The sequence below is a fragment of the Cylas formicarius genome, unplaced genomic scaffold (assembly GCF_029955315.1).
Source record: "Cylas formicarius isolate icCylForm1 unplaced genomic scaffold, icCylForm1.1 PGA_scaffold_8__14_contigs__length_24414737, whole genome shotgun sequence".
Taxonomy (NCBI): Eukaryota; Metazoa; Arthropoda; class Insecta; order Coleoptera; family Brentidae; genus Cylas; species Cylas formicarius.
In genome coordinates, this window is record NW_026844361.1 from 8,704,354 (window position 1) to 8,730,660 (window position 26,307).

The window sequence follows — 26,307 nt, forward strand, 5'->3', positions numbered from 1 at the left end:
TATAACGCATTAAACGAGCTAGCAAATCAGAATAAAGTGATGCTGTCATGGTAAAGGCGCATTATTGGAGCAGAAATATTTTGTGGGTTGGCTAAATCTTTTGCAAAATCAGCCATCAAAAAAATGGATGAAAAGAGAATCCTGGAAATGGTGGAGAGACATGCCAGAGCAAAGACAATCCAAGGAATTTCTCAGCAGTTCATCGGTCAAATGCACAGCAAACCTGCTACAACAGAAAGGACGTAAGAATAACGGCAGGTGTGCAGGTGCAGGTGTAATGATGGGCCACTGCCTACTTAAGAGGCATATAAGTCTAATGGCGGAATGGAATGGTGTGGAAGAAAACAATTGAATGGATAGAGTCATAGTAGTCACAATTATAATATCTAAAGACCTAAATTTTGGAGCGAATTTTACCACATGGGACCCGACAACAGGGATCCTTACTTTTTTACCTAAATAAATGCGTTAATTTAACTATCCGCTTATGGGGTGGGGTTTATTTTATGTACCGCGTACAGATTTTAGTACAAAGATTTTAAGCGCATCTTTATCAGCCAAGAATATGACTGCATTCTCGTGTAAGCACGTGTCCCAACTTAATTCGTTTTGGAGATAGGGGATGTCAAGGTGTATAGAAACAATCGGTTTTTTATTAATTGTACAAAAATATTTCAACTGACTTAGACAAAACTTATTATGGTCGTTTGTCGTCATATTAAATCTTGTTTTGCTCATTTTTCGATAAATAGTCCCAGTTGGTCATAACTTTATGTTGAAGCAACAAGCAAAATAAGGTTTAAAGTGCATCTTTCCAATAAAAAAAAAATCAAAATCGATCCTTAAACAAGCAATTCACAATGGTGTACAGTTTTTAAGTGGTACTGTATAATTGATACGTGCCCTCCGATTGCTGAAATATTAAAAAAAAAATGTTCAAATTTCAAAGACCATCCGTTTCCCTAATACCGTACATCCTTGCCTTGCCGTATTTTTGAAATTCGGTGGTTACTGACTGATACCTGAAAATTCTTTCTTCCCGAATCAGTCTGGTCAGTTCAATCGAAACGAGTATAGTTCACTTACAGTTAACGTTGAGTGCAATCCTTTTGCTGACAGCTGGAGGGACGTCATTGCTAGCGATACAGAGGTAAGCTCCCATCTGTCTCCTCTCTAGTTTCCAAAAATGGAGATTCGTCCCGTTGTAGGCTTCGACTGGAACGGAAAAGCAAAAATTATTTGAATATTTTTTAATTTTCAATAATGCTTTTTACGTTTTTGCAAGAAAATGAAAACAAGAAGCCTGTGTAGGAGGTTATAAGGTCTCCACTTATGGAGCACTGAAATAGGCCTTACATTTAGCCTAGCGTCATTATAATTATAAAACCAGAAGAGGACCATAATGTGCATCATAAAGGGTCTTGCGTACTTCTTCTAATGAACCCAAGCATCTGAAAGGCTTGATAAAAAATTGATAAAAAGAGTGGAGAGCCATGATATTTCTATTACATCAGTAAAGAAGATTACTGCAGTTTTGTTATAGAAGACTTAATTATACAGTTCATTTTGAGGTTATCAGCAAACAAAAAAGGCCAAAGTCGGCTAGAAGAAGAAACAACGCACAGAAATTGAAGAATTTCAGAAGAATGATACATTCGGTTTGCACAAGAAAATAAAAGAAACGACAAGAAAAAAAATCCCTGTGGAACGAGAGACAATCAAAAAAATATAGTTTTGGAAGAAAATGATATAAAAAAATATTGGGAAAAGGAAAAGTAGTAGAAGAGGTATATCAGGACAATAGAATCAATTGTACAGACAGAACAAAGGAAGATGAACAACGCGAAGTCTTAAAGATACCAACCTCTGAAGTCAAACACTATAAGTCAAAAAATATAAAACCAAAAAAAATTCAGGTCGAGATGACATACAAACTGAACTTCTGAAATCACTGAACGATGAAAATATAATCACACTCACCAACATACTTAACAAAACAATACCTCAAAAAACATCCCGCCAGAATGGTTAACATCACCATTTACACCTTTACCTAAAATGAACAACCCGAAATCAGGAAACGACTATAGACTCATAAGTCTCATGTGCCACCCCTTAAAAGTCTTATTGAAAATAATCCAAAATAGAATATCCACAAAATGCCAAGAACAATTAGATAATTCACAGTTTGGCTTCAGAGAAGGCATGGGAATCAGAGAAGCCTTATTCGCAATGAGAGTTCTCCTCCAAAAAACTCGCGAATACAATAAAACTGTTTACATATGCTTAATAGACTATCAAAAAGTTTTTGATAGAGTCCAACATACGAAACTCATAGATGTACTGAAGAACATTCAGCTCGATTACAATGATATAGCGCTCATCAAAAAGATATACTGGAACTAAACAGCCACTCTGAAAATAAACGAAACGGAAACAAAAATAATGCCTATCCAGCGCGGTATTAGGCAGGTGTGTGTACTTTCACCTGTTTCACCGGCACTCTTCAATATGTATCTATCTATATTATATCTATAGTATTTCATCGGGCTCTTTGGGAAAGAGAAGAAGGTATTAAAATAGTAAGTGAGATTGTTAATAGTTGCGGACGATACAGCAATAATGGCTGAATCCGTGGAAGATCTACAATTACTGGTTGGTTACTGGTCAATAACGAAAGCAATAAAATGGGACTAACAATAAATACCGTAAAAACTAAATTCATGATTGTCTCGAAAAGTTCAGCTGATGATAAAACGAAAACCTAACCTAGACCAAGATCATGAATCAGAATTGAAATTGTGAGGCAGTCTTTCTTAAGATTTAAGTACTATTTAGCGCCAAAAATCTATGCCTTAAACTAAGATTAAAGTTTATGGAGTGCTACGTGTGCTCACAACTACTGTACGGAGTAGAAACTTGGACTCTCAAGGCTCACGTCATCAAGAAACGCGTCTTTTGAAATGTGGCTGTATCGCAGAACCTTAAAAATACCTTGGACAGCTAGATTCAGGAAGTGTTAAGAAGAATAGGACAAGAAAGGAAATTAATAATTACAATCATACGACGAAAAATAGGCCATATTCTAAAAATGGAAGAAAAGGCATAGGAAGATGGAAGAAATCCTGGCTAAGAAACATCAGAGACTGGAGTCAGATGAATGTAGGAGAGCTGTTTCACGTTGTAAGAGACAAAGACGCATTTAGAAAAGGGGACGGGCTGGAAGAAGAAGAAGCAAACAAAAAGGTAGTTGGTAAAATATTCGTGAATGTCATTCATAAAGAATATTGTTTAAAAAAATACCTAAACGTAATGATATATCGAAAAAATCCAAAGTTTCGAAGAGAAGGGCATTAATACTTCAAATTTTTTGATACTGTAAAAGTTCGTTTTTTTTTAAAGTGATGTGCAAAAGGTTGAGCCTCCTCGGTACATAATCATCGGGGGTGCAGTGCTAAATGGTCGGTAGCAGAAAATTAGCGTTTGCGAGGCTACTCAAAAAAAAGGCGCAACGGAAAAATGCAGTTAAAAAGTTGCCCGTTGTCGCGGTCGCGTCGCAATAAGATATTCTATTATTTTTAATTACCTTCTAAACTTTTTAATGAATTCGGGGCCCCCGTTTTATAAGGCTCTTTTAATAGTCTTTTTTATTATCGACTTGTAGGACGGCAGCGAATTAATTAAATCTATCAAATTTATATGCAAATGTTTTAATTTGAGAATTAGAAAGTTTTCGATACCGCGAAGCAAGCGATTTTCCCGCTTATTAGCCCAAATAGTTTTCAGTTGGTGCTTTATTCAAATCAAACGAGAGTTAAGATTGTAGATGTAAAGGTACATTAAAAGCTTACTTTATAAAATTTTATTACTTAATATTTTGCTCGGGTTTTATTCAAACTATGAAAATACGACCTTAGACAAGTACGTCGACTTTTGTCGATATTTTGTACCACGACCAATATCTCACATAAACCAGAATCTTAACTAACCAACAAGATTAAAATTTCTATTTTTTCCGAGAAATCTCGACCAAAATTTCATCCGTGCTGTATTTTTAGTAGGGGTAAAATATTTTGTGTGTTCCATATAAAAAAATCCAATTTTCCGTTGATAGCTAATAAAAAACATTAGTTTAAAAAATGTTATTTTTAAGCCGTTTAATTCTCCGTAAAACGTTGCTTTGTAAACATTTTACAAAACGAAAAAGTTGCAGGGATATTTTGAAATATATTTTTTTTTAAATTCAAGCTCCGGATGTTAGTTTTTCTCTATCTTCTTCAAAAAGTGTACCCTGTACAGTGGCGTGGGTCAGTTTTTTTTGTAGTAGCGCTTTAACAGCTTTAAGAAGACAATTTTTAACATTTTTTGTACGTCAAGAATCCAATATCAAGAATCAAAGAATCTGAAAACTGCTTACCTCTAGTATATTCCCTTAGACCTTTTCTTAGTGTGATCGGCTGACCGTCCTCCCTCCTCCAGGTGATACGCGGCAGCGGGTGACCGGTAGCTTTGCACCAAAGGGTTGCGTTTTCACCTTCGGCCACGGAGAGGTCCCCACTTGTGTCGTCATTGATTATGTCCGGCGGAACTAAAAATTCGAAGAAAATTTCGTTTTAAAATTACAAAACACTGCTCGGATAAGAAAGCGTAATTTTTTTGCCCTCGGTGCCCTTAAAAGCCATAGTTATGTTGACATTTTTCTTTATTCTTGACAGCAGAAGATGCTTTATTCCAATTTGAGCTACACTGTAGCTACCCGCTATTTCTAGCATAGATATCGGAAAATGGGTAATGATGTTGCGAGCTCTATTTTTGAGAGAAGAAATATGAAAACCTAATCATGATTTGTCTGTTGATTCTCAAAAGCATGCATTTGAAAAAGTTTTTTATTCCTCAAAACTTCTAAGGGGACTTATTATTTAGTACTTATTAAGGATACTTGTTTAGTATTTTTTAGAATGAATCCGCTAGTTCAAGTGCAAGTGTCAAGTAGTCAAGCAATCAGTTTTCAAAATATATCATAAACTTGGTATTAAATTTGTTTTATTGTTATTCTTTACAAATTTTTCTTTAGAATGTTGTACCGGAAGCAATGTTCCGATTTTTAATTTTTGAGATATTTTACGTTAAAAAAATACCATAGTAAGTTACATTACGTAATTTAGCAAGTCTTACAAAATAATAACTTGATTTATCGGAGAGGCTATAAAAAAAGACCTAAAAATGTTTTTTAGTAAGTCCCAAACTAACCAAATCCCAAAAGATAATAATAAATGAATGTCAGCTGCCGAATTACATGAAAAGCAACGACCATTTTACTAAAGACATAAACGACTCTATTTATTTATCAATTTCTTATTTTTTGTTTTACATTTTTTGGTAGTGGGTATTTCTGGGTATATAGAACTTAATTTTTTTTCATTATTGGTATTTCATTTAGAAACTGGATCGGTTTCAGGAAAATTAATCGTGTAAAAATTCCTTGACAGTGTGGACAAAAACTGTCAGCGCATCTTGCCTCTTTGGCCTTTGGCACACCATCTTCAGGGTTGGTGAATGGATAACAAACCCACCCGGGTGGTACTGTCTACGTTAGGTTAAAAGAAGAAATGATTTTGAAATTAAATTAATGCCAAACAGTGAAAGTGGCTTAAGTATGCTTTGAGTCACCATTCTGTAGTTCATTTACATATCTACTGAGGTTTTATCACTTTTATCACCTTGCTATACATGTTACAAATACACCAAGTCATCAAATCCCATCGAAATGGCCTACCATAGTAATAACGAAAAGAGAAAAAAAAACAACCTCGAAACGCCAAGGAGGTTCACAGTCGCGCCTGTCCCAACTGTCACCGCGATAAGATAAATTGGTACCTTTTTAGGGAGATAAATAAAGCCACACGGGGTAACTCCGGGGTAAAATTAACATTATCTAGTGTTGATGCCAGAGACCGTTCGCGGGTGCGGGGGGGTGGTGGCTACTAGCCTAATTACACCCCGGACCCGATCCGTGGGCTGTATTGCGGTAGACGTGGCGGTGGTGCTCCCCCGCCGCTCGCGCCACCCCCCAGCAATCCACATCGCTCAGATAAACACGTTAATTGGCTCAGGCGGGTGAAGAAGGGGTGAGGGGGTTTGGTTTTTTTATCAGTCTGGCAAAGCCATGGGTTTTACACGTCGAGCTTGGTGTGGGAGTAATTATGAAGACGACGACGATGACGTAAAAACAGTTGCGTCGGTGGGGAGTGATGGCGTTGACGGCTGGGGTGAATTACGATAATGCGACGAGATGAAACGATTTCGCATTATCGTTGGAAGCTTTATCAATTTAGTTTACGTCAACTACCTCCCATTCCATTACTATCCAATTGTCGGAGGATAAAACCGAGACTTTTATTTCACACCAAATTTAAAATTTATATCCAACATTTTTTCGCGACGATATCCCTAGCGGAAAAAGAGAGGATTAAGTTTAGGTTAGGGAAGCGCTAGGATTACCCAAAATGAACTCCAACCAATTTTATTACCAGTTACAACAAACAATATAAGGAAACATTGAGAAAACAATATTCACAAGTAATTACAGAACTATTATGTGAGAACACCAAAGGCAAGATGCCATTCCAGATTTGCATGCTGCCTAAATATCCGTAAATGTTAGTATGTGTAACTGACAATTTTCGGAGTTATGCACATTATCTGTGATATTCCGTTAATATTGATAATATAAAAAAAATTACAGGAATTATGCGTTTAACGGTAATAAAGTACTGTTTCCGCGGAAGTTAGTACAGCTGCATCCTTAGTAATTGATACCCGCCGGGTTGCCTGTTGGCATCCTATGGTAAGACGCAACGCTAGAAAAATGTTTGCTGAATCACAATCATCAACGCATCATCAATGGCTGAACATTCTCTGCTACGTTAAGACAACAGTATTTCTCTATTTACTACTATATAAAAATAATATTCAACCATTTGGCTCCACATATTTATTATTTTAAAGTGATATATACAAAAAACAAAACATGATTCCTAATTAATTAGATTTTGCGATCATTGCGTTTTTATTTATGTTGACCGATAAGTGTCTCCTTTTTTTATTATCGATCCCAATAGTTACAAATTTCCTGGATTCCTCTTGCGCCGATTCTTTATAAATCAAACTTGGAGCTAAAGTAGAGGCATGAACATTATCTCGATTGTTAGATAGATTCTCGAATTATTATTTGCTAGGAGAATTTCTTACATCCAAGAATTTAAGTTATATCGAATAAAATCTTATTGACTAATGTTCGGTTCTCTAATTGCGGATAAGTTTATTTGTAGAAGTCTTAAGGCTCCTTCATGTTCTTTGAGCCTAGTTGATATTCTTCCTGTCCTGTCTTTCCAGTGTATTCTTTGCCACCTATTCATGCAATGCTGTAAACTCCTGGCAAACGGAATTTTGTCTTTGACGGATCGAAGATTTTTGAACAAGTGGCAAATCTGATTTTGATGTTACATTGCTTAAGAACTTTTGATGATGATTTGATGGCAAGTGTGGGGTTGCTTTCGGACTTATTGTCTTTGAAAGGTGTGTCTTTGTATAAAGAAGTGTATTTTGTGATGGAACTCTTAATATCTCTAATGTGGAAATTATTAGACAGATGAGCAGATCTAAGGTGTTTTAATTCTGGGTTCAGTGAGTCGGGTAGAGAAAGTTTTATAGTTCTAAACAAACGAGCCATGACAAATAAACTCATCCGCAGTTGTCGAACACAATCATGAAACCGCACATCAAACCTCATTCGATAGAACTAAACTTTTTCCATGTGATTCAAGATCAAAGAAAAATGCAAGAACCTATAGAATTCTATAAGCGACCAAAGAATTTTAACAGCGACTCGGCTCTTTACCCTTCGCCAATATGGGAATCAGTCACCTGAGACAATGTTTATGTCCCTAATTTAGCACCGTCCCCTTCAAACACTATATAAGCAGGTAGAGAGTAGAATGCAAGCTAGTATCAGTTAAGCTCAGGAGAAGCCTACAGGATGATTGGCGAAACGTCAGCCAGTTTTATTTATAAACCGACACAGGAGGAATCCAGAAGATTTGTAAATAAAATTACAGTAGCCTGTTTAAGTTTCTTTGAAAAATTATCCATCCTACTTCGAACTTAAAATATAAGTTACTGCATCTGGACGCTTCAATATTTTACGCATGTTATCCTAACACATAAAAGAAAGTAGAGCCGAAATCTTCCTACATTGCCTCCTATGATTCGGCAAATATTTTTCTAGGGTTCTCGTACCGTAGTAGATAAAGCCAATACGTCGCCTTTATCAATCTGCCTGATGCAGGGTTCTAACGATGACAAATCAAAATTTTATGTCGATGTAGAAAGTTCACTTTGCTGCAAGTAAATGCAAAATTTTGGATTTTTAGTTCATAGAGTACTAACTTATTAGCACAAAACCACAAACTGCTAGAATATTTATAGCAATTTCCGAAATGAAATTCTATTGTGATAAACCTCTGGTTTCACTGCTTAAATTTTGGTAAATTTGTAGAGATGCATGTTACGCTTACGAAGTATTGTTTGAATGGACGCATAACTCTAAATCTTCTCTTGCACTTCTGGTGAAAGTCCGGGGATAAACCTTAAAATATGCTAAATTTATTACGTTGTCTTCATTAAACGCTACAGGTTTCAGTATAACTTAGTTTTGTCCAAACCTCTTTTCGTTAGTTGGTTCTAATCAATGTTTTAATAATTTGACTCAATTTGAATATATTGTCATCAGACTTCATTCAAGTAAACATTTCCCCTCGTTGTGCACTTTTTGGAACTTTTCACTTATATAGGTATTAATAACTTATTAACTGCTAAAGTTTCTAAAATTTCCATCGAATGGATTGGAAACTTGATGGTTACTAGGCGAATATTCCAATTTGTACGGAAACTTTCGGAATCCTTAATATTTAAGTATAGAATTGTTGATAGTAGAGTAGCTTATGATTTATAGAGACCTTCCTAAGCCATGGCCACAATTTGAGTTCTCTACGAATTCAAATTTGGCTGTAGCAAAGATTTAAAGATAAAAAAAATAATCAGAAACTGACGGCGAACTAGTAAATCCTATAATATGCAAGTTGTTCTATAAATATATTTAAACCATCAAATTTTTAGAACGGCCTTACCTTTCGCTCTCCATAATCGTCTAACCTGCTGTGATGCGCCCTGTATATCGGGCAAATGAATTTATTCTTTTGGGTTGGTAAACTGTCAACTCCACACCTACGAGCCCTGTCTTTGGCCCAACTATCAAAACTACTTTTTTTAAATAAAATTTGCAGTAAAATGTATTTCTGATAATTTACGATATTATTATTTAATATCTGCCTAAAATACTACAATTTTTTGTAACAGAGAAAAATGTCTTTAAGAAAAAAACAAAATCAATTGATAAAAATCAACGAAACCAAATAGTAACAAAATAACACTGTTTTACATCGCCTTTTTTACTGCCTGCTTTGATACGTCTTAACATAGTGTCAACTAATGTTAGACAGTCATCTGTGGTGTAATCGTCCCAAATTTCTTGTCACAAAACTTCATTCGATTTGAACTACTCATCATTACTTTTGAAAACATTGGTTTCTCAGATCCAATATTCTATTTTTTTTATATATCTAGCAATATATAGCAAGCGGCACCATCTTGTTTATATTGGCTTTTTCAGAGCCAGTCAATGATCACTTTTCTTATTTCGCCAGTAACAGCACGGGTCATTTTTAATATTTAGCAACAACTCCAATGGATTGAAAGTTGATTCAAATGGAAAAATTGGCTTTTTAGCAAGGAAAAATGAAAAAATCATTTGCCTTGCAAAATCTACCTTTATTTTAACGAAGCGATCAAACAGACCATTCAGCTTAGTTGAAAGTTGTTATCATTACGTATTTTCTGTTTATAAATCAGTGTGAAAAGAGGACAATTTTGAAATAAAAACGCTTTAAAAATAGCCACGTTGCATTTACTATCTTCACATCAACATTCGAAAAAACCATTATTATTATTTCAGGACAAATTAAAATATAAGTCCTAAAATAAATTCTCAACTATCAAGTTTTTGCATATCAATTTATTAATAAATAATTGCTAATGGAGTTGTGGGTGCAAAATTTTGTTACCATACCTGGGTATTTCCAAAAAGTTATAAACGACTTAAATATATTAAATATTTTAAGATGTTAGATTATTATCAATTTTGTTTTACACAAAAATGTAAATAAGATACTGTGTAGTCTGTTTTCTACTTTTCTACCACTGCCTGGAGCATCCGCTTTAAAACCGACGCAGTCGTCGCGCCGTCCCTCTCTGTGGAGAAACGCCCTTATATAATATTAATATATGTAAGCAATACTAAAACCCTAGTAACTCGCGAGTCTGCTCTGGTTAGGGTTAAGTCCGAAATTATCCCTTTCCAGGTCGTATTTCACCCCCGTTCGCTTTCGCGCGTCCTCCTCGTAGCGTTACCAGAGGGGGTAAGATAAATGTTGGGTTCCACCCCCTGCGAACTAGCAGGATCCCGCGAAAGCCGGCGAGGGGTATCAATATTTTAACGTCCATTTTTTTTGTGCGCCGTGATGGTGCAATTCGAAAAAGGTAGCAATCGAAATGAAAAATTGATCAAAAAAATTACCCCCAAAGATCTTTTTGACTTCTAAATCGCGTCGAGCCGTCAGAAAAGCCTAATTTTCGTCAAACAAATTTAAAGTCCCCCAGACGGTGAATCGATAATCCCAAGGGTAAGCGCGGGGGTTGATTTATGCCCGACTCAGATCCGTTCGGTAAATAATAAAGATATTTTTCATGTACAGCTGACTTGGGCAACATCCGAGGAGACCCCGCCGTGCACCTGCCGTTATTCACAGAGTGTTGCTTGATTAATGGTCTTGCGAGCCGGACATCATCGCCGGCAGAAAAATGCCGCCCTTGACCTTAAAAGTTCGGGTGTGGAATCGATATCGGACTATTGTAGGCCCGTGTGGTAAATCTAAATGCAAATGAAGACGCGTAGCAGCCATGCGATAAGGGCAATTTAAAGTCGTTCATAGACGCACATGTTTCTGTGGTTTACTTATTTAAACCATAAATGTCACTCAACAGACTGCTCGAAGCAGAGTAATAAAATTATAGAGCAACACGGATTGGAATCGAAAGCTTCATCGCTTCGGTCTTCATTATGAACGTGATATTCGTTTAATTTGAACAGATCAGCACTGTTTTATCAAATTGCCTAACATTGATTATGGGGCACTTGAGAATTTGTTGGGTTTAAAGACGCTTAAAGGTCGTCTTGATGAGGCCGACCTAAAATGTCTGTACACAATTATCAACTCCAGTTGTCCCTTAACTCTGCCAAAGGAATCAGCAACCATAATATGATCCATCTATTAAGTTAAGACTCTTTATATTTCCATTATTTTATTGTTATGATTTTTTTTACTTTTTATATTTTAAATACAAGCTGCAATTTTTGCCTTGCAACATTTGCTTTTATTTTTGTTTGTTACTTGATGAGTCAAACCAGTAATTGCTGTGCATTTTCCTAAGTTTTTGTGTAAAAATGGAAATGGAATGGGTGAAATTTATAATAAATAAATAAATATTTGCAAAGTTTGGTAGAAGTACCCAAGAAAATTTACTGTATAATATGGTATAATTAAATAATGGCCTTAAAGACAAATAACACAGCCGATGATACGCGAAGTAAGAGCAATTTCACTGAAAGATTATAGCAATAAGCTCTTTAAAAACACATGCATTAGTATTAAGTAAGTTAATACTACAATATTATCTCTTGCATCATATAAAAAGAGACAAAAAAGATAAGAGAGGAAAGGAGAGAGAATGATAACTAGTAGTAAAAGTTTGTCTGTTCTGAAGAGTATAAAGGCCAGCGTTAAAAAACGTATAGTTTACTCAGAGTCGATATGGTTATTTGCTATTTTTTATACAAAGAATATTTCAGTAAATTCTCATTCATTATTCTCATTTGAAAGTGTCGTTATCTATTGGAACGAAAGTTAAGAGCATTAATAAACTTCATTTAGACACTCTCGATACATCGGACTCTAAAATGTAATACTATAGACCACACCATGCGTACCATACTGCGACATAATATAGGGAAAGTCGTCAGTATTTCTTAGAATAAACCCTAAATTACACCATGGTTTCCCAATGATAGTCTCAACAGTTCAGGATAATCCCAAGATCCTTAACCACGTTTTACTTTAAATGGAGTCGATTCGGAGCACAGTAATCAGAAAATATTTTTATGTCCGCACTCCTATAGAGTCCGATAAGCAAGTATCTAGATCATATAAGAAGGCACGTCCATTAACAACATACATATATACATACATATATTATTTCTAACATAATTTATTATTTATTAAAAGATATAGAGAGTCCTTATCTTCTGTTTGTTGGCTCATAATCCATTACTATCACTGGATATCTTTCAGAGTTCATGCTCCTTACGTGACTATACGGCAACAATTGTTTCTACAGTATCTGCGCAAGTAAATACTCTTCCTGTTGGTCTTCTAATTGTCCCACTTCCACATGACAGAATTGGTTCTACCATGGCATAGCATGGATAGTCAATATTTTTGCTTTTTCGAAATTGTAGTTTCTAGAATATTTGAACTCCTTACATCTTTTGATTTCGTCAATTAACAGTTCTACTTTCTACTTTGCGGGTGTCACTTTTTCGTCCTTGTTCATCAAATAGTATTACGTCATTTGTATTTCCATTCCAACAATTTTTTAGAAGTAAATTCATTAAATATATTGATATCGGCGATATGGATTGGGTCGATGCGCTGAGACGCCTTAATAACTTAAGGGATTCCGAATTGACTGCAACAACATCGCCAGAGACAGATATAGTCGTGAATTCTGTATTAAGGCCGAAGGTATAGATGGTATAGGTTTCGGTATCGATACGTGTTCACGTCTATATACATTGCTGCTTTACTAAGCGATATTACAAAGCTGAATTTGGTAGCTGTGATTGATTAAAATGTGTGAGAGGTGAGAGTGTGTGGTAGAGTTCTATCATCTATATTTTCTAAGCTGATTGCTTGACAATATAGTACGGGATCAGATAAAGAAGTTTATATAGCTTTATTCAGCTTGTTTTCAGTTTTTCAAAAATCATTCTATTTAACTATTATATTTTTTGTACAGTCCGCAAACAAGTATATTAAAACTCTAATTAACTGCTCGATCTGGTAGCTATTTTCATTTATATATTTTTCAAAATTTTTCTTATGGATAAGTCAGGGGATCTGGGGGGCAATCGAATATGTCCGTGTGGTCGTGCGTTGAAGGTTGAATTGGAATATTGGTTATATTCTAGTAGGTCAAGATAGAAGATAGAAGATAGAACTTTAGCACGCATTCCCACCTCCCCGACATTTTATTAAATCGGAGTTACCGGATTCGGCTTTGTAATCTCGCTTTGGCGATGAATGCATCCACTACATGAAATTCTATCTATCGTAAGCATATTAATCGTATAGCGAATGTTAAAGAAACCTGAATATTAGATGTAATAGAGGTAGACACTACCACTCATTCATATTATTCATATGAAAATAACTCTTACTGAGTCGGTGCCTATCGGGCTAACATAGCAAGGTCAAAGATCAAATTACTTCTTAGCTTCTCCAATTTTTAGATGTGTATGTATCAAATGTTGATTTTTCCGTGACCTAACCACCTACACATCAAGTATTATGTTTGTTAAGTATTCCAGCACTAGTTACAATCATGGGTTGAGTTATTTTCAATCTCTTGTAAAAACCAATACATGGTTTGATATCACCAGGATGTAAGTTTTGTACTATCTTGACTTTGTAGGGTTTATATTTGTTTCTTAACATTGTATTTCTGTCTTTATTTTTTTTTAAAGAAGTTTCAGGGGTTACGTTAAGTCTAATCATCAACTTTAATATTTTCTTTATTATAAACTTTCGCTCTGGATCTATAGAATATAAAATTATTTGGCTGCCTTCTACTGTAAAATTTAGGTTTTATGAAACTGTATAAATTATTAAAAGACAATATTATTACCTGCGGAAATAAAGATCAGAAGCAGCATTTAATATAATGTATAATAATTGTATCGACGCGGAAAGTAATTCCTACCTTGCTTGTTTAATCGCAACTGACTAGGTGCCGTTCTCGTTCCTTTTTGTCGATTGTCTCTTCAAAAAAAAGAAACGCGCTCAGCGTCGCAAAAAATAGCCTGGCTGAACAAGGCTAGAGGTTAGGCAAATTTATAACAATAAAAAAAAACTAATTGATACTCACAATTTACCCGAAAAATATTCCTCTACCAATATAAGATCGAACATACCGCCGACCTTAAAATCACCAAGTGTATTTTCACAAAATAACATTCTAGTGTAATTAATGAAAGAAAGGAAAACAAAACGAAAATGAGAAAAAAAAAATTCTTCTAAATTTATTCTAAATAAGGTAAACGACATAGTTTGGATATGGGGCTTTGCAAAAAACCGTTTTTAGTTCTGTCGCTACTCGGCAAATACTGTCAGTTCCAGGATGAACCTGTGTTACTCGGGCAAGTAACCATCGAAGGGGTGTATTTAATTCGTCTTTTATGACTGCCATATCTCCTATGCTTAATAAGGGGTATTTTTTTGTCCATTTCGAACGCTGCTGAAGTGTGTGCAGAATTCGCTATGCAATCGTTGCACCAATTCCCAACGTTCTAAAGTATTAATATTAGCGTTCGTATAATCCTTAGAAGGTAAAGAAGTAAGAGGCTCCAGAGTTAAAAAATGCCCTGGAGTCAAAGCCCTAATGTCATTAGGGTCACTACTCAAAGGGTGTAACGGTCTTGAGTTTAGAACAGATTCGATGCAACATAGCGTTGTATACATTTCCTCGAACGTTAATTTGTTGAGCCCTATTAACCGAACCAGGTGATACTTTATGCTACGCACACCAGCTTCTCATAATCCTCCGAAATTAGGTGCTGATGGTGGATTAAAGTACCATTTGATTTTTTCCGTCTCAACGGCGTTTTTCATGAGCTCCACCAGTTGTCTATTGGCACCAATAAAATTGGTACCACAATCGGAGCGGATAATATTACAACGTCCTCTACGTGAGATAAAGCGCTTTAAAGCACCAACGAAAGCGTCAGTACATAAACTGGAAACCAGTTCTAAATGTATGGCCTTAACGACAAAACAAACAAAAATACAAACATATGCCTTCCGGGCCTTTATCCCTATGCCCTTTAAAGGTGTTACAGAAAAGGGACCTGCAAAGTCCACCCCTACTTCCTGCGGCCTCTGGCCTGTGATACACGTCCTGCCGGTAAATCGCTCGTGTATGGTACAACAGGCTTGGGATCCACTCGAAAGCATCTTAAACAACGAGACAAATATCTACGAATAGCATTTTTCGCTAACAGTATCCAGAACTGTTGTAGAATCAAAAAATGCAATGTTTGCAAACACGGATGCAAATATGTCCTATCTAAATAAAATATTATCAGTCCAGTAAGACGATGTTTTTGAGGGAGTAACAAAGGAAATTTCCTGTCATGTGGCAAAGATTTGGAATTTATTAAGCGACCGCCGACCCTCAAGCAACCTTGATTGATTGATTCAATTTTCTTAAAACCTCATCTACGCTTTTGTTTTTTTCTAGCTTATATATAGCATCAGAGAAAACCTCACGTTGTACTTGCCAAACTAGACACAAAAGTGCATTGCGAGGCCAATGGTCAGAAGAGTAACGAAGAAACCGAGGCCCATGAAACTCAGTGGGGTGTTCTAAGAATTGTGAAGGAATAAGTCCTCTACTGGCACAATCTGCGGGGTTATCGTTAGTAGGAATATAATGCCAACTATCAGCAGAAATCTTATCTTGGATATGACTTACTCGATTACTAACGAATGTTTGCCATCTATGAGCAGAGGATTTAATCCACGATAGAGTTACTTTTGAGTCTGACCATACGAAATTTTTTTCAATTATAATTTTATTCAGAGCATCACGAATAAACTCTACTAAATTTGACAACAAAACAGCAGCACATAGTTCCAAACGGGGCAAGGTTATTCTCTTTAGAGGTGCGACTTTCGATTTTCCAGCAACGAAATAAATTTTATCTTAGCCATTTACAAAAACCCGAAGGAAGACCACACACCCATATCCGCTTTGGCTAGCATCGCAAAATCCATGCATTTCACATTCAGCTTGAAACACATGCATGTGCCTAGAAATTTTTAGAGAAGACAACAGATCCAACTCACACTGAAATTTTCTCCATTTCGCGGTAATTTCGGGGGAAGTTCCTGGTTCCAATCAAGGCCCAAGCTCCGTAGCTGTTGAATTAAACATTTAGCGAACAACGTTAGGGGGGCAATCATGCCCAAAGGATCAGAAATTCTAGCCAAATTTGACAAAATCCCTCTTTTGGTACATTCGGTACTCGTAATTTTACCAATTTTAAAAGTAAAACTATCAAAAGCTGGTTGCGACTGCAACCCAAGAAGTTTGAGGCATAGCGGTTCGACTGTATCAAAGTTAATGGGTTGTTGATGTTCAAGAGGGGTGTCCTATAAAACCTCCCCACAATTAGTAGCCCACTTTCGAAACTGAAAACCACCTCTCTTTAGAAGTTCTGAAAGCTCAAATTTTATACGTTTACCAACTTCCAGATCGTGAAAACCTGTCAGAATATCGTCAACGTAAATATCGGAAAACAGGATATCCGAGGTAAGTGGAAACGATTGCCGTTCATCTATAGCTAATTGCTTAATGGTCCTATTGGCCAAATAGGGTGAACTACTAACTCCAAAAACCAAAGCATCCAATCTATACACTTGTACCAAATCTCCATAAAATATGTTGAAAGCTTTTATCCTCATCGCGAACCCGTATTTGCAAAAACATCTTCTTAATGTCTGCTATCAAAACGAATTTATGCAAACGAAATTTAAGCAAAACGTTAGAAATATCGGAATGAAGTTTTGGACCAGCATAAAGTGTAGAATTCAATGAAACCCCATTGGAGGATTTCATTGACGAAGCGAATTCCACGCGGAGCTTGGTTGACACGGATTCTTCCCGTATGACACAATGATGAGGAATGTAGTACCGACCAGGCTCATCGGTCTGACTAACGATCGACATATAACCAGCCTCGAGATATTCCCTCATAAAATTTCTATACAAGTCGAGCAAAGCTGGTTTATGATATTTTCCAAAGAATAAAGTCTGCGTAAAGCTAAATTTTTCGATTCACCAAAAATTGGGTTCTTTATTCGAAAAGGCAAAGCGACAACGTATCGACTAGAAGAATCTTTAAAACAGGGTTTCTTGTATAGGTTTTCACAAAATTCAGTTTCTGGCGATACTGTTTTGATATTAGGTACGCTTTCGACCTCCCATAGCCGCTTAATATTATTATATAGCGACTCCAAAATTTTTGTACAATACGTCGGTAAAGAAGCGACATTAGTTTTGTTCGAAATATTAGATTTTCCTAGAGCAACCCAATCAAAAATTGTTTCAATAAACATGGGTCCCTCCGAGTCCGGGAAAATAATCCTATTATTTTTCATAATAGATGTTGCTACCCCAATCAGCAAATTGATATCGCCACGTTTTCAAAATTTCCTATCGGCCAGTTCAAAAGTATCAAAGTATGGCATATGCGGAATATTCGCTGAAAGACTTGGCAATGGACAACAAATTGTTGGAAGGACCAAAGCCCTTAAAGGCAAGTGTGGTTCTGGTGAAAAGTGAGGCCTGACAATACAATTAACAACCCCCTTCGCCGTTACGAATTCTTGGTTGCCAATGCCCGCTATATGAGTTTTACACTGTTCGCGAGGCAGCACAAGACGCATCAGACTATCTTCCGAAATAAAATTGGCCGCTGAAGCGGAGTCAAGCAAAACACGAATTGACACAAATTCCCCTCTAAAATTCTTAATGTGAACAACAGCCGTAGGAAAAATTGACACTGCATCGGAAGAGGAAACTAACGATGTTGCGACAGGAATAACACTATCACAATTATTCAACGTATCTTGATCTTCGTTGTGTCCGCCCGTTGGCGATGCAAGTTGTGTACCCGAAGTACTGGTACTACTATTACCTTTTGGAAAGTGTAGCAAAGCATTGTGGCGGCAGTCACACCAACAAATCTGTGACACAGTACAATCTTTAACATGTGCTCCAAAACAAATCAGACATAAACGTTTGCCTTTTATAAAATTAAATCTAGCATAAGGAGTTTTCCCCAAAAATTTACTGCAAGACGCTAAAGAATGTTCCGCCCTACATAAAGAACAAACAACTCCAACTTGCAAGTTTCTGAGTGCCTCGAAATTTTCGGAAAATGTATTCAAGAGTTTGCTCAACTCGGTAATATTATCATCACTTTTCAATGGAGGAAAAAAGTAAATTTCATTCCAAAAATTTGTAGCAATCAGTCTATGATTTTCATATTTTTTAACCAGTGCATTATATGCAATAGAATAGTGATCGTCCGTAAGAGGCATACAGCGAACCAAAGCTAAAGGCTCACCCTCCAAATAATTAAGCAAATACCTAAATTTATCGATATCGGCTATCTCGGTATCGCGGTGAATACAACTATTAAACATGTCAAGGAATATTCTCCACTCTTTATAGTTACCCGAAAAAACCTTTATGCCTAAAGGCTCTAGTTTGATAGATTTTTTTGTACATTGCTAAATGGGTGCGGACGAAGAATCAGTACCAACAATCTCGAAATAAATCGCTTTGAACCCATAAAATATCTTTGAAGTAGTGGCCCAACTTCATCCTGTTGTAAAAATTCTTGTTCCCCCAAAATAGAAGTTAAAATCAAGATATTGTTATGAAGTTCTTGAAATTTTGTATATATCTATTTAATTTTTCAGTATTGGAAGCCGAAAGAGTGGGTTTCCAATAACAAAATGGACAAAAAAAGACCCGAAATTTTCTAAATTGCCGCCGCTAATTACCGATAAAATGTAATCAGTTATTTAGGTTAAATTAAGAATCCGAAAATGAGGCTAGTCAAGATTTAAACCCGGCTAGAATGCCTCTCAAAGTAAAAGTGAAGTCAATTGGATTTGCTCGAAACAAATTCTCTTTCCTATATCCAAACTCAGATATATTAAAAACGAAAGAGAGAAAAAAAAATTATTGCAACGCCATCTTAGCATACAAAATTGCTAAGGCCTATATCGTTCGCCAAAATCTCACTTGGCATCTTCAATGCTCGCGGTCCGAAAACACTTCGAACACTCTCCGAGTGATATATATATATATATATATATATATATATATATATATATATATATATATATATATATATATATATATATATATATATATATATATATATATATATATATATATATATATATATATATATATATATATATATATATATATATATATATATATATATATATATATGATGACACTATATTCCGGGATATCATCCGTTCGCTCGTTGAACTCCGACTGGAATCCTGCATCCGACTGGAATCCTGCAAATCTTGCATCCGACTGGAATCCTGCAGACGTTTCGCCAAAATCTCACTTGGCATCTTTTGGCATCTTTTGGCGAAACGTCTGCAGGATTCCAGTCGGATGCAAGATTTGCAGGATTCCAGTCGGATGCAGGATTCCAGTCGGAGTTCAACGAGCGAACGGATGATATCCCGGAATATAGTGTCATCACATTTTTCCATCCGTGAATCAATACGTGAGAATATATATATATATATATATATATATATATATATATATATATATATATATATATATATATATATATATATATATATATATATATATATATATATATATATATATATATATATATATATATATATATATATATATATATATATATATATATATGGCGAAAACAATAATGAAATCGAAATCTCATTCGATCAAATTAAAAATTAATCAATGTAATCAATTCTTCTACGAGTGAAATATCCGAAAATCCATAGAAATCTCTAAACAACCAAACAATCTTAACCGCGTCTCTGTCTTTCACCAATATGGAAATCCGAGACAATGTTCATGTCCCTCCTTTAGCTCCGCCTCTCTAAAACAGTATATAATGGGTTCAGAATAGAATGTGAGAAAGCTTCAATTAAGCTCTGAAGAAGCCATCAGGATGAGTGGCAAAACGTCAGCAAACGTCGACAAACGATGATCTATAAATAGCATTCTGAAGAAAATGTTAATTTTGACGAGTAACGAATGCCTCTCTCATCGCAGTTGTCTGTGTTCTTTATAATTTTATAAAAAATTAAAAAATGCTTATTTTTATTAAAACTAAAATAGTAACCTCTAATTATTCCTCCTAAATATTCCAAATAACTAACATCGGCCCATTTCGGTTGGCCTCGTAAAAGAAAATAATTGAAAATGATATTAATTTCTAAATTAACAAGTTTTTCTTAATTCGGTACAATAATTTATTGATTTGCAAATAAGTCAACCGTCAAGAACTTAGAAAACAATTAAAAAAAATTATATTTACATATTAGTGTTGATTTTTAACAAAACTTCTGGATTCCTCCTGCGTCAGTTTTTGCTGGGTCGAAATTGCTGACATTTCGCCAATCATCCTGTTGGCTTCTTCAGAGCTTGACTGAAATCCAGAAGTCGCGGTTAAGATTGTTAGGTTGTTTATAGATTTCTATAGATTCTCGGATTTTTCGTTGGTAGGAGAATTGATATATGCAAGAATTTTAGTTTTATCCAATTAAATTTTATATCTGGTTTCGTGATTGTGGTCGGCAACAGCTGATGGGTTTATTTGTCTTAGTCGTAAAGTTCTTTCGTATTCTTTGAGCCTAGTTAATATTTTCGACCGATTTCTCCAATGCATTCTTTGCCGCATATGCATGGAATGCTATAAACTCCTGGCATCTCAAATTTAATTTTATCTTTGATGGATCGAAGATGTCGAGAGATTTTGGATTTCTTTAGAACTTTTGATATGTGGTCAGTGATATTTTGAATGTAAATCGCAAGTGTAGGATTGCTTTCGGCCTGATTGCTATTGGAAGGTTGTCGTGAAGTGTATATCGAACGCTTAATATCTTTAATGTGGAAATTATTAGAGAGAAGAGCAGAGAAAGAGGTTAAATTAATGTTTTAATTCTGGGTTCAGTGACTCGGGCTGAGATAGTTTTACGGCTCTGTAAACAAGAGAGATGTTGAGAGTTTCAGGAATAGTAACTTTGGTAAAGAGGGATTCTTCGTCGAAAATATCTAGAATATCTTGTGTATTTAATGTAATTAAATGAACACCAATATGGGAATCGGTCATCCGAGACGGTGTTTATGCCCCTCATTTTGATTCGCCCCCCTCAAACAATATATAAGCAGGTACAGAGTAAAATGCGAGCCAGTTTCAGTCAAGCTCTGAACATGCCACAGGATGATTGGCGAAACGTCAGCAAGTTCTACTCAGCAAAAACCGACGCAGGAGGAATCCACAAGTTTTGTAAAAAGTTTTAAACTAGCCTGTGGAAGTTTCTTTGAGAAATTAATAATAGTACTTATTTTCAATTATTAAGTTGTAAAAAAAGTGGTTTAGATTTCCATTTAAAAAATATTAGTTATTAGGGCGCCCCTGAAATTAACACTTTTTATGTAAATTTAGGTTCAACCAGCAACTGATTAACGTAGTTACAAGTGCAATCAAAGAATTACTTTCCGAAATCGGGCGACGTATTAAAGAAAACATCTACAAAAAGAAATTAAGTTTAGCAAAGATCTTTAAAAATTAAAAAATTGACCAAAAAAATAGAATAAAAAAAAACAGTTCGCAACAAAGTATTAATCAAAATATAGGGAAAATATGAATCGCCTTATACCCGCTCGACTATGCCCCGTCATGTTAAAAACGAGAAGCGTGTTCTGAAGACGATACCTATTTATATGTATTTTAATACACAATCAATCGGGCAACGTTGCTCGGACGCTCAGAAATCTGAAATGAAAAATATACATAAGGACGCTAGGATGCTGCAATGTAAAAGTTTTTACGTGTATATTGGACGCGAGCATTGAAGATGCCAAGTGAGATTTTGGCGAAACGTCTGCAGGATTCCAGTCGGAGTTCAACGAGCGAACGGATGATACCCCGGAATATAGTGTCATCATATATATATATATATATATATATATATATATATATATATATATATATATATATATATATATATATATATATATATACATAGATATATTAATCGAATTTCGACGAAAGTCGATAAAAAAAAAGAAAACCATTTTTTTTGTCGCGGAGCAAGGTAAATTGTAAAATCGGTAAAATTAAATTTATTTGCCTAACCTTACCTGGATCTTTTCTCGGCTTTTGTCGATCCAAATACGACAATACGAAAGGCACTTGCTCGAGAACAACGAAAAATCCGGGGAAAGTCTTGCAATCACCGATTACACAATTATTTTTCGAAAACTAATATCCGTATGGACCAAATTTTGTATCGACGCGGAAAGTAATTCCCGCCTTGCTTGTTTAATCGCAACTGACTAGGTGCCGTTCTCGTTCCTTTTTGTCGATTGTCTCTTCAAAAAAAAAGAAACGCGCACAGCGTCGCAAAAAAATAGCCTGGCTAAACCAGGCTAGGGTTATGCAAATTTATAATAATAAAAAAAAAACTAATTGATACTCACAATTTACCCGAAAAATATTCCTCTACCAATATAAGATCGAACAATAATAATACATACAAACTTACATTAGTCGAGAATACGAAAAGAAACTTGCAAAATTACAAAATTTTATATACGTTTGTTTTAAACACAGCTGGGCTTCAGTAAAATGTATCAAGATCTGTTCAGAAAAACACAATTGGTATATATACCACTCCTCTAATATTGGAGAGGTTGAGAAGTAGTTTGATTTGAATCTTTCTATGGAAAATGTTAGCCAGGTAGGCACTTCATAAGGATTAGCATTGAAAGATAAGTAAAAGTGTTGTATTGTCTCATTTTAAATCAATAATTAGTATGGAATTCCAAATTGTTTGGGAATTTATTTATCTACTCGCTCTAGGGTATGGAAGGTTAAAAATAATTGCCAATATTAAATATAAAATTATCCATTCTATCGGCTAGGTGCCTTTGCAACAGATTTTATAAAAAAGTTTATTTATCAAAGCGAGGTAATAAACCTTGTCAAAAACTTTAAAAAATTAGTGTACAGGGCGAAGTTCTCAAAGCCGTTGTTCACAGAAAAATTAATATTATAGATAATAGAAATTTTTAAGTGCTGAACTGAACTGAATTTCTTGGTATCCACGTATTTTTAACCATGAAAAATAATTAGGAGAATATGGTGGCTTCAAAGACCTTAGCTAAAGAACATATTGGACAATATTTTAAAAGATTTTTCCGAAAAATTGTTGTGGGCGCTAACAATGCATCAGAATTTGTCAAGATATCAAAGATGTTAGGCTTTGCACTGCCAGAAACTACACTGCTAAATATTTCCAGGCTTTTGAGCCGTGGTCCCGAGATTACACTCGACGTTTCGTCTACAACTGCGGCAGACATTTTCAAGAGCGGTGATACGGTAACGGTCGAACTGATCTTCCGTACTGCTCTCCGATGACTGATTTGCCTAGTGGAGAATCCCCGGTATTTATGCTCGCTGGAGTGGGCGTGGTCTCGCTATTAGGCATAGGTCGTATTCGTCCGGGTGTTTTGTTTATGACCTGAATCCACGTTCTGCTGACGTTAAGGCCTTCTTCTTTTCTGTTGAAATTATTCTGATGTTTATGAATTTCAATGACTTCTCTGAAAAGTCGTGGATAAAAATGTGTCCAGTACCTGAGTGTCTTCAAACACAATGCGATGATTGTCTTTGGTAAGAGTATGCTCCGCCACTGCTGACTTGTCCGTATGTCCCAGTCGGCAATTTCTTTTATGTTCTGTAAGCCTTGTTCCGATGCTCCTTTTTGTGGTGCCTATATATACAGACCCATGGAATTCGGTATATACCGGGTGTTATAAGGCATTCCTTGTATCTTTGGCCGGCCTCAAGCTTTGTCGGATTGTGGTGGTTGGCCTAAAGAAGACTCGAACATTGTGTCGTTCTAAATGTTTTCCGATTCTGTCAGTGACGTTATGAATATATGGAGGTGATACTCCGCCTTTAGGTTCCTCTGTTGTATCTGTTTTCTTAGGTCTTGTTTTCATGCCCTTTTGGATTTCGGCGGTGGTATATCCATTGTTTTCCAAAGAATCGGTTAAGTGTGCTATTTCTTCATGCAAGTACCTGGGTTCGCTAATGCGAATTTTTTTTCAACAGAAATGAAGAAGGCCTTAACGTCAGCAGAACGTGGATTCAGGTCATAAACAAAACATCATGTCTACCCGGACGAATACGACCTATGCCTAATAGCGAGGCCACGCCCACTCCAGCGAGCTTAAATACCGGGGATTCTCCACTAGGCAAATCAGTCATCGGAGAGCAGTAGGGAAGATCACTTCGACCGTTACCACATCGCCGCTCTTTGTCAAGATAATTCACAACGCTTGATTTGGTATCATCACATCACATCACATGTGATACTGCATTTTTGTTAAGAGGAAAGATAATGTTATCAAAAATTTAAATTGTAGTAGAATTTTTTGAAATATTTATACACAACTACACATTTTCGAAAAACTGAAAACAAGCTTGATGAGAATGATTATATATATATATATATATATATATATATATATATATATATATATATATATATATATATATATATATATATATATATATATATATATATATATATATATATATATATATATATATATATATATATATATATATATATATATATATATATATATATATATATATATATATATATATATATATATATATATATATATATATATATATATATATGAGAAAAATATATCAGATGTCCCATTAAAAAAATGTCTTACTTAAGCAACAGTTTTCACGTTTCAATGTACATGAATGATAACTGAGCGACGAGGGTATCTCAAACATGGAGCAAGGTAATAGATTATTTATCGTGGTCCACCGTGTATGTAGGGATCGCCAATAGCGCCACGTGTATAGTGTCGTCAAAACTTTTCTTTCCCGTCTCGGATATAATATTAATACAGCGGATAATCCATAATACATTAGCTTTCTGATCAGAACGGCGAGGAAACTATTGCACTTCTTGCCGCCAAACTTCGAAATGTATCGCCATCTGTTGGCGTCGCGACGCCTGCGAGGATGGAGACGTGATACGGACTACTTTTTCGTCCGCTCCGCGCTCTCTCAGGCGAAAATGTGACGGAAATTATACCGAAAAGCGGACGAAACTTTTGCGGTCTTATTTATTTTTCGACGTCGCGGGATCTGGGAGCGCCATTATAAGAGGCGACAGCTTTTGGGGTAGATATCCGTGAACGATAACCGATTTTCGAAATGAAACCAACCACCCGGATACTTTGCCGTACTTTCTTGGAGTAGTTCTCGGTCATTTTTTTTTTTAAATTTAAATCACTGAGGAAAGACTTAACTAATAAATATGCAAATGATACTCAGATACCATCATTTCAGATCGATGCAATAAAATTGCAATAAATTTCGACCCTAGTTTCCAAAAAAAATTGCTATTTATTCAAAAACATTCGAAAAATATTGAAAAGGGGGTAAGTGATACCCACGATGTAGAAGTAGATAGTATGGAGACAGAAGATGAAACAGACGATGAAGATTCTGCGTCGGCTGTATTAATTACCAGTGAAAAAAACAAGAAAAGTACAACACAATCACGAGTTACAACATAACTCCGAGTTACGTGAAAATAATAGATTCTTAAGATCACCTTATGTATCTGTAAGTAAAAGTTTTATAGATATTGGCAATTCGTATACTGATGTGTCATGTGTGGTGTTAAATATACCTAAACAACAAGAATTTGCTTGTTTGATAACAAAACCGAAGCAAAATTTCAAAGGAGATGCGTTGAGTGTAGTCAAAAAGCAAGTTTAAGCCAAAACAAATGCCAAAGTTGCAAATATTAATAAAGCTACTAATGGATCAATATTTTTAAGGTGTATCAGTGAAAATATCGTCAATATTATAAACAGTGAAAATAGTAAAATATTAACAGCTAAAATATGGGTTAAGCAAAATCCACAAATAAAAATAACTAA

The 26,307-nt window shown here is 35.4% G+C and overlaps 1 protein-coding gene across 3 annotated transcripts in view; it reads right to left on the reverse strand.

Annotated features, from left to right (window-relative positions):
• The window catches only part of LOC132706666 (lachesin-like), a 358,621-nt gene that overhangs the window by 53,800 nt on the left and 278,514 nt on the right, over window positions 1–26,307 (reverse strand). For all 3 annotated transcript variants that reach the window (XM_060678141.1, XM_060678142.1, XM_060678140.1), the window contains exons 5-6: window positions 4,418–4,588; window positions 1,087–1,215 (exon numbers count right to left, since the gene is read on the reverse strand). In XM_060678141.1, the coding sequence (XP_060534124.1) occupies window positions 1,087–1,215; window positions 4,418–4,588 (300 nt within the window). The remainder of the gene's footprint in view (window positions 1–1,086; window positions 1,216–4,417; window positions 4,589–26,307) is intronic.